The sequence below is a fragment of the Sitophilus oryzae genome, unplaced genomic scaffold, assembly GCF_002938485.1.
Source record: "Sitophilus oryzae breed Bouriz unplaced genomic scaffold, Soryzae_2.0 scaffold_1442_pilon_pilon, whole genome shotgun sequence".
NCBI lineage: Eukaryota > Metazoa > Arthropoda > Insecta > Coleoptera > Curculionidae > Sitophilus > Sitophilus oryzae.
Genome location: NW_022146107.1, coordinates 2,635,517 through 2,645,509, shown reverse-complemented (window position 1 = coordinate 2,645,509; position 9,993 = coordinate 2,635,517). Strand labels below are relative to the sequence as shown.

General features: G+C 36.1%; 1 protein-coding gene across 1 annotated transcript in view; it reads right to left on the bottom strand.

Annotated features, from left to right (window-relative positions):
* The window catches only part of LOC115877222 (zinc finger BED domain-containing protein 1-like), a 6,538-nt gene extending 2,882 nt beyond the window's left edge, over positions 1 to 3,656 (bottom strand). The window contains exon 1 of the mRNA XM_030893381.1: positions 3,404 to 3,656. Within this exon, the coding sequence (XP_030749241.1) occupies positions 3,404 to 3,656 (253 nt within the window). The remainder of the gene's footprint in view (positions 1 to 3,403) is intronic.
* Positions 3,657 to 9,993: the final 6,337 nt, after the last annotated feature.

The following is a 9,993-nucleotide window of genomic DNA, read 5'->3' as shown; positions in this document are numbered from 1 at the left end:
AGGTTGGACGTTTATGCAGCGGTCTATTATTAGAATCGCAGTGGGATAGGGCCTGGAATGGCATGGCATCGGCATAGATACAAAGCCGAACAGCAATCTTAAATTGTCTGGCGAGTTATCTGTTAGATCTATCAGTAATTATTGCCGCTCGTCGCCTCTAAGTTGCAATTAAATCGTTAGTTTAAAATAACGAATCGATTTTACAGGACTTTAATGTCGTTATATGCATACCTAGGAGAGTTAAATTAAGCAGATTTTTATGTATAATTGGTGGAAAAATTAAATTCATTGTCTGCTACAACCTCTGTGTGCTGGCTCATAAATTATGGCAAATAACTATTATTTTGCATCCATTTTACTGATATAATTTTATTGTAAATATTATTTTATTTTAGTATTTACCATTATGCAACCGAACATACACCCGCAAAGACGAGAGTAGCATTTTACCAGAGCTAGCGAGCCTCAACTACCTCGAAACACTTATCCCATAAGCCATCAAACAATTATTGTCACTAGAGTAGGAACGCACGAAGCCAGTATGGCGGCGGAGAGCGCGTATTGTGTGCGCGCGAATTTCTTTCCTTCTTTCCGGTGATCATTTACACTTATATAATGCCGTACAACCATGTCTCAGATGGTTCAGATCAAATCAAGAATGGTTTTTTTGGATTTATTTATCCTTTGTTTTGGTTATTAAAATGTCTGATGAATAATCTCAAGAATGAAAATATATTTCGTAGTGTATAATTGTGGTTTAGTTTTGATGTGGATCGCGGTGTGCAATTCGTTCATGAACTCATCCTGAATCGACTGTCTAATAGATCTTCTAAGAGGTTGTGGAGATCTTCCTGGAGTTTACGTGTCGTTCCATTGACCGCGAAATAGCAGAAATATGACTGTCTCCAAAAATCACTACTGATGACATCAATTTTTATTTATGCCTTTTTGTGAGTTGGACTAGTCAAGATATACGTATAGTTCTCTATCTATATTCTGGAGGAAGATTTCCGGTTGAAATCTGATTTTTTTGGTGAAGGAAAATCGAATCCTTGCATCAATTCTTGTGTATCCACCGTCAGAATATCGTCGTGAAGAACTGGCTGCCGTTTCGTGAAGCATTCCCTGTTCGTGAATAGCAGGTCTTCGTAAAGAAGGATTAAGGTTTCCGAAACATATTTGGTCAGAGACGTGGTTTGGTTGGACCAAATTTCCGTCAAGGGATTAAATAGCCGAATTTTCCGACCGATATTCCGATTCTACGTGCCCAAGAAGTCCCGAAAACAGTTTCAAGGTATGCTATAATTCTTCTGCCCATTCTAAGTCAATGCTCAAGTGATTTTTATTCGTATTGTTGCCTGGTTTTCGACTTTTCCACGCCCACGTGGTGTAGAAAGATAAGTTGAGTGTTATCTTTCTTAAGTCTTATTTGGTTGTTCGTAATTGTAGAGCAAGATGACCGATCCAGACCGTACAGCACAGAACAGTCCAGATTTCCATCCGTTCCTGTTGCCCGTGTGGAGAGTTCCGTTGGAAACATCATAAACTCCTCGTTGAGGTAAAAGTTCAGATTGATTAGTCCATCTTTATTACCTTATTAACTCCTACACGTGGTGCTAGTCCTTGTGTTTCCGTATAATTCAAGGCTGGATTAGGCCTCTTTCTCACAGACAACCAAGATGTTAGTAGCCTAGTGATCCAGACGAGTTTCAGATGTGCGACGACCTGTTGAATAGTCCTAGACAACCTGCCAGGGTAACCATGGTACGATCTCCGCGACCGAGGGACTCCACACAGGTACCAGGGTCGAAGAGGCTAACGAGCTGCTGTATGCACCTTCAGCGAAAGCATCCATTGGCTGAGTAACAAACTCCGAAGCTCAGCGGAGGAATTCTGTTTGCCACGAAGTAGTTATTTCACAGTTCTTCTCAGAGTCAAAGACATAAGTCCACTATGCACGCCATGTAAGCAAGCTACTAAGCATCGTTTATTATAGAATATTAGTTTAGATTTAGTTTGATATTTGTTTTCGCCCGCCCGTTTTTGAGATAGACATAAGGCTAGCGTATAACTTATATTAAGTTAAGGGGGATGACGTCAAATAGATTTTAGTTTCTCAGATGCTACTATATGGCGTGGATACCTGGACCCTCAAGGCAAAAACTTTGAACCGACTAGAGGCCTTTGAGATGTGGATATTTCGAATATTGCTCAGGATTCCTTGGACTGATCGCGTGAGAAATGACGAAGTTCTGCGACGAATGGGGTGGTAACGGCGCGCAAAGAATGATTGCTTATATTCAATCAAATAGCTTTAACATAAAAGCGAAACAGCTTACTTTGGGCCACATAATTTAGAAACAACCAATATATCAATTCCATGAAACTGATTATGGAGGGGAAGATTGAAGGAAAACGTGGCATCGGAAGAAAGAAGTATTCTTGGCTTAAGAACATCAGAGACTGGACTGGTCTCGATGCCCATTCACTCTTTAGAGTCGCCCAAGATCGAGACGAATTTGCCAGAATTGTCGCCAACATTCATTAAATGAATACGGCACACTAAGAAGAAGATCAGGCAGTAGTCTTAATTTCCGGCACGCCTCCTGAAATGTCTCACATAGGGTACCGTCGACGGCAGCTCGGACGTGTTGCAGTAAGAGTCTTAAGTGAAACTGTTCGACGTTAATAGGGGACAGATCGCAAATTGCGCCAACAACTTTAGTCCGCCTTCCGGTGCGTGCGATCCAAGACGCGTTCCGATTCTGCAGGACAAAATGTTCCGGAATATCGACATATTTGAACTGATGAGCCTCAACCGATGTCATTTTGATCAAAATATGCCATCAATTTTGACTGACGGGCTAAAAATTGCTCTGTTCATCCATATATGGATCAAAAATGATGTCCTGTTCCAGAGGCAAATGAATTGGTAGACACACAACCGAATCGGACCTCCGATTTAATGGGAATTCTAACAGCCTCCAAGCCGCCTCCATTGAACTCATGTACCTACAATCCTGGTAGTTGCGGATTTCGTTCCATTCCGCTACGCGACTTCCCGTGCACCTTAATGGTGACGCTAACTCCTTTGTGCACGTATTTAAAGAGGTACTTTATGGAGGATAAACACCCGCAAACTTCAAAGTTGATATGACACCTGTACTTGAGGGTGGCGTATCGTTTGTAAGGCACGATTCGACTATTATAAATTCTGCCGTCGATTGTTCGACCATCGTCCAGTCGCCGATAAATGGGGCGTCCGTCGCCGGGCGTTCATCATGCGAAAGCCCCCGTTTTTAAGCCACACATCAACAATAAATATACTGTTGGAAGAGTTTTCCTGCGTTGTGAATGATCGAAAAATGGTCTCGACACATCATTCTGAATCGGTAAAACTCACTGAAAGTAATTGTCTTGCGAGGATTACTTAATCGCGGCATGTCAGTATTATATCCCCTGTCGCCGTACGGAAACAGTACAGGATAAACTATGGGATCCGCGAAACAGCCCAGATTTTTGATTTCATTTTGATGCGGTACACCATCGCGACGAGGATAAATCTTCAGATTGCCCTCTCTAGATACCTCACCCCTACAGACAGCTGCGATTTCGGATTGACTTTCAGGTAAAGCGTTACTGTCGACGCACTTCATTAATATTGTCCAGAAATCCAATTACTAAATTATCCAACGGCTCATTTCGTTGTGACATTGTCGCAATCACCTCTCCCATTGTTACGTAAGCCCGGATTAGCTCGTTGTCTCTACGCAGCATGATTTCGACGTTCCCAATAATGTCGTCTGACACGCGGTTGTCAGACGTTCAATTGCTTCGGCCGAATCGATAAAATAATATTGATTGTGGTGCAGCAATCGACCGGCCGTGATTTCACCGATAGGTTCGTGGCGTGATGATAAACCTGGCCGCAGACAGTAATGAAGATAACACCAGTGAGCTTGCTCACCGAGTGGGTTAGCCGTATACGGAACAGATGTTTTAAAAGAGGCCAGGGCGAAAAGCGAATTCGCAAGACCGATAGTCTCACGAAACTGTGAACTCTTGGATAAGAAGGTTTTTCACATATGCCGGACAACGATTTAGAATTGGAACGCGTATATCTCCCTTGTCGCAACAGTTCAAATACGCGGGATTGAAAGGTCCATGGGACTCTTCAATTCGCGCGCGAAAAATCCACTGCTGCAAAACGGACATATATGTGTAAAAGTTCCGCATCGATCCATTTGAGTAACCTCCTCTGCTTGCTTGTTCTTGATTTCCCACGGTATAAGCGATATTGTAGGTGCGTTTTGTAGGTATTAAAGCGTGACGTCGCGCAGCCTGATTTACAACAGTTTGAATAGCTTGTCGCTCTTCAACTACATTGTCAGTATTTGGTCGATTAGAATTATTGTTGATGATATTGTTTAATTGGGCCAAGTTCAACCTATCCAATTGGACGACAAGATTTGGTTGACCTTGGCCACCAGGGGGCAAACCTACATTAGGCTCCTCCACTTGGTTTCTTTCGTTTCCGTTTTCAAACTAAAATATATAAAAACAATATAATATACGTAAATACACGATTTATTATACCATCTTCTTTTTCTACATAATTACAAATAGATAATTGAATAATTGCTCATCTTCACTATACCTCAAAAAAATTAAAACAGATTGAGATGCAATTTTGATAGCTTTACTTCTTACTCATTGACATGGCTACAAAGTACATTTTTTTAATACAAATTATTCTATAAATTTACAGAAAAACTAAAATATTTAATTTTATGAGAAGAAAAAAAAATTACTGAATGAATGCGTATATAGGATATTAATTATTTGAATATTGATATTGGATAAATAAAATGTACGTTTGTCTAATAATGTATGTAATTACTACTTATTACTAAAAATATTTACAAAATGTCTATAAAAATTGAGAAAATTGTCATTCTAGTGATGAGATGATTACATTAATTTTTTTCTAGATTTTAGAACAAGAAGATGCAATTTATACCAACAATGCTCAAACGATTCAAAGAAATATATGTCGTTCCAGCTGTTTTCTGTATAACCATAAAATGCTATATAAATTTTAATATTATTACTCATAATTATGATAATAGTAATAAAATATTGGATAAATTTTTTTTCGTATTAGTGAATTGCTATATAAATATTATGGATATTTTATTTATGTAAATAAAATAATCTGATACTTACTCCAATTGCCTGACCACTCGCATTCAAAATTCCGCCGCTGTCTTGTCCAGAATTTTCTACCCTCTCAGCATTTCTAACGTTCCCCAAAAAAAAATATTAAAAACTAGTTAGAGACCGACGTGAATCGTACAATTGTCCAAAGGATATTAAAAAAACACAAGTTCTACCCGTACAAAATTCAGTTGGTATAAGACCACAACGAAGACTTTATTATTTCCACTTTTTCTGCAAATAATAAGGCAACATAATGGTGTCTTTATTAACTTTATTTGTTAATATTTTTTACATAATAATTATTTACATATTGTTATTGGTTGTAATGTTTTATTAGGATATTTTCAAGTAAAAAACAAAAAAATGTTTATTTATTCCTACTTATATAATGTGTAATATATAATATAAAATATATTTAGGTAGGTTTTATATAAAACTAAATTAAAAAACAAAACTTAACTAGAAAATTAACCTATGCATTGTAAATTTTACCTATCAATAAAAACTCACTAAACTAAATATTGCAAAAACACATTTGAATTATAAATTCTTATCCCGAAGGGATCTTTTATAATTAACTATGAGGAGTTGAATTTCTTCAAACAAAATTGTACCATGTGGCTCCCCAATTTCATGCAAGTCTGTTTTTAGATATTGTGCAAAACACTCATATTTATCTGCTTTTGGTACAGCTTGCCTTTGATTTATATTTTTAATTGCTTCTAAAACATCAGTTAGTATAGAATCTATTTCTTTGGTTGCCCCATAAGTAAGCCTCTTTTTTTTCCACCGCTCGTCACCAGTCTGAATGCTGGACGCTGAACTTGTTGCAACCCCACTTGTTGGTGTTACAATATTACCTGTAGGCATTTCTGTATTTACATGAACAATCTCTATTAGTTCTGAGTAATCATCCGTGCCATAAGAATCAGTATTTGGTTCATTGCTGGTCTCATTATCCACAGTATCCAATTCAAAATTTGATGTGGTGGCCCTTTGTTGTTCTGTACCACATTTATACATAAACTTAAAAAAGCTTAAAAGTGGCCATACCGGTCTTGTGGAGGCTGGTGCGCCACTTCTTTTTAATTTTTCCTCAATTATGAGTTCTCTCCTGTATTTTTCTCTTAAGGCCTTAAGCCTTGCCTTTACAGCCTAAACTAAAACATCAGCACAATACTTAAATTTGGAAATAATAAAACAATATCGTTTTTTACCTGAATTATTTAACGATCTTGCTACCGATGCCCAACAATTTTCTTTTTAGATTATGGATTTGTACCCTTTATCCCCCTTATCATACAAGGGTTTGTAGTTTGCCACACATTGTAATAGAAATTCATCATTTATTTCATCTGTTGAAGCCATAATAATAAAAACAAAAACTTATTTTAAACACGCGTGCACTCGAAATCAAAATAAAATTACTGATAACTGATGACAGTGATGACAGCTGATGATATATCTCGGCATACAACGCGCATGTGCGACCACGAAATTTAGGCTATTAAAAATGCCACTCGAATTGGCGATCAGATTTTTGAGTCGTGCCGAAATTTAACTTGGCCCGCAAATTGATTAGAAATGCAACTTTAACCAAAATTAAACTCAAATCAATAAGCCAGTGACATCTATAGAATAACGGATTAAGCTTTTTTTGTGAACGGACAATCGGCACTGTGGCGTGCAAGGCAAGTCGTAATAGACAGCGCCGGAAGCGGAAGAGGGTTCCCAAAATCTTTTTTAAGTATGTAAACAAACCAAAACGTATGTTGTACGTGTAAAGCTTAAAGTTTTGGCACTTTTGGTTTAAAATCATTAATTTTCTTTTGTGGGAGAGTTCAGTAGAGGTTTTAAGTACCTAGTTATTAAAGCAAGTTTTTTAACACTTTTTGTTGTATTTATGAGTTTAATGTTTAATTATTATATGAAACATTTTAAATAATATTTTGCAAGTGATAGATTTGTGATGTTCAGTTTAATAGATATTTAGGGTGTATGTGTAATGGTATATGTTGGATAAAGATACTGATAAATTTTCGTCAAAACTTTTATATTTAAATAAATATACATTTAATGTAAAAATAGTTAAAAGAATATTAATTATGTAAATGTAAACTAATTAAATAATATACAAATCACTATAAAAATAATTCAACAATATATAAATATAAAATAAAATTAATGTCTCCAGGAATCACAATTTATGTCTAATTACTCGTGATTACACATATTGCCCGGGACTCTTGAGTCACGGATGGACGTCTATTTCTTCTTCAAATAATTCTATATGTCTTTTCTAAATCTGTCAATTTGGTCTTGTTCTTTGTTGAAGAACTTAGGACTTAGAAACGATAAGTCGATTGTTGGTGTCACTGGTGGGCTGGAGCTGTTTATGTTTATATCGTCAAGACAGAGCTTCGTAAATTTTTTCTTATTTTCTTGATCGTTTTCTTTGCCTCTGGTTTCTGTTTAACTTTCGACGGGCCATTGTGTATTATTTATTATTATTATAAATGAAAATATAAAAAGTTTTATTTGTTGTTTTTTGGGTTTGCGGCTAGGATAAAAATATAAAATTTAATAGCGATGTAAAATATTTAAATAAGCAATAAAAGGAAGAAAAAAAAACCGAAAAAACAAAGAATGTCAGCGAAAATGTCAAAATTTGACATATGATATGTCATTCTATTCAGAATGTAATTTTCTAAAGAATAAAGTAAAAAAATACCGAGGGTGTCATTTAAAAATCAAAAGTTATAGTCATTTCCGGTGAGACAGGAAGTGGCCAAAAACAGTTGAATACACCAATCAATCCTAATTTATGTCATATATTAACATACCAAACCTCGTTTTTTTATCTGAAAAAATAAAAAAGTTATAGGGGTGAGCCACTTTTGAGACGCACCCGGTATATATTATTAAAAGAATATTGACTTATATTTAGATACAAAGTAAACATTTATTTACGTTATGATTAGTAAAAACTTAAATTATTATTTTTTGTGCATTTTTCTGACTAGATGTTAACGCTGACAAAATTTTAAATCGAGAAAACAACTTGACACATCCTAGTCTATCCTTACGTGAAAAGTGTAAAAATGAGATAAAGGAAATTTTCCCCAAAAAATAATTTAAAAATTATTATAAGTATAATTTTTTTCTTATAAAAATTTAAAAGAGTGTAACGTTTTTAGTTCGTTACATGTCTTTTTTATATATAATATATGATGTCTGGCCTATCATCACCGGATTCCCTCTCGTTCAGGCCGGATAGTTTATTTGACGCGTAATTTTTACGTTCCCTAGTCGCCAACCCTGTTATCGTTCGACACAACCCTGTTATCGCTCTGAGGAGGCGCTGTTAACATCGCTTCTGTCAACTCTCTCCGTGCTTAACCTCACTTTGTTTTGACGCTCTGTTGTATCCCAGCTTTTAGAAATGGTGATTATTTAAATCTTGCTGTATAATTTGAATCAGCTGCTATTTCGAGGCTACAGGTAAAGATGAGTTATTACCTTTTATAGATTCGATATTATTATTGAATATTTTTAGGGTAGAGTTACGGATGTCCCAACTTGTATTTGTGTTTTGCTGGCACGTTGGCGTCCCTTTTCTTTTGTCCTCCAGAATGTCACATGGAAGAAAGGACATGTTGTTTATTATTTATTGAGCCCTCGGAAGTAGTTCGAGGTAGGTTTATTTTGTTTATTAGACCTTGTTTGGTTTTAAACAAGAGTTTCATATTTTTAGGGTCCAAGATACGGACTGTGTCCAAGATACGGACTGTGTCCAAGGTACGGACTGTGTCCAAGGTACGGGTAGTGTCTTATGTACGGACATTATCTTATGTACGGATGTCCTGTGGACGAGTGTCCCCAGTAAGAACGATTTTTTTTATATATAAGTGCCACAGCGTGGATGTAGCTTGAGTCCCATGCTGCTTCATTCCCAGCTGTAAGCTAGTTAGTTACGGCTGTACCAATTCATGGTGCCCTCATTCTGGCCCCTTTGGTTGTGTTGGATGGCTGAGTACAGAGATGCGAGACCACCTCACGCTGTTACTGTTTAAAGCAGGATTGCATAAAGAACAGCTAAGTGTAGATTTAAGTTATAGTTTTGCATTTAACATTCAAAACATTTACAGTCTTAAACAATAACGTACATCTTAAATAATATCGTATAGACTATGTTGAGTGGTTAGATTATTAAGAACATTCATGTCGATTTAGTAGTTAAAATATAATTTAGATCTTAGGTTTCACTGCATTATGTCTTGTAATAGTATTACTTTTTTATAGATATTATTATTGCTCTAACATCATATAAAATATATCAAATTAATTAATGTAATGCTACATTTCATATATTCTCTTAAACTTTACATGTCTTGTATTTTATCATAGTTGTTTTCATAGATATTTAGTACAACTCTTACCACCGCTTTCTTTGACATATAACCACTACATATTCACTAGAACTCTACAATGTCATGTATCAGCAACGAACATCATGAATAAATATAGTCATTAGTTTTAAGTAATATACAACTGTTTTCTTTCTCTGTACATGCCTGGCGCCCAATATCTGTATTTTTTTGTTTATTGTTATTGATTAGTTTTCTCTCTAGTGAAATACCTTACCCACGACTGCTCTCCGATGAAAAGCCGCCGTTCGCAGTGGTAGTTCTAAAAAAAAACGCTACAAGAGCTAAAAGAAGGTAAGTAGAACTTTACGTGCCTTAGGTGTTCTTTTGATCTAAGGCGTTGAAA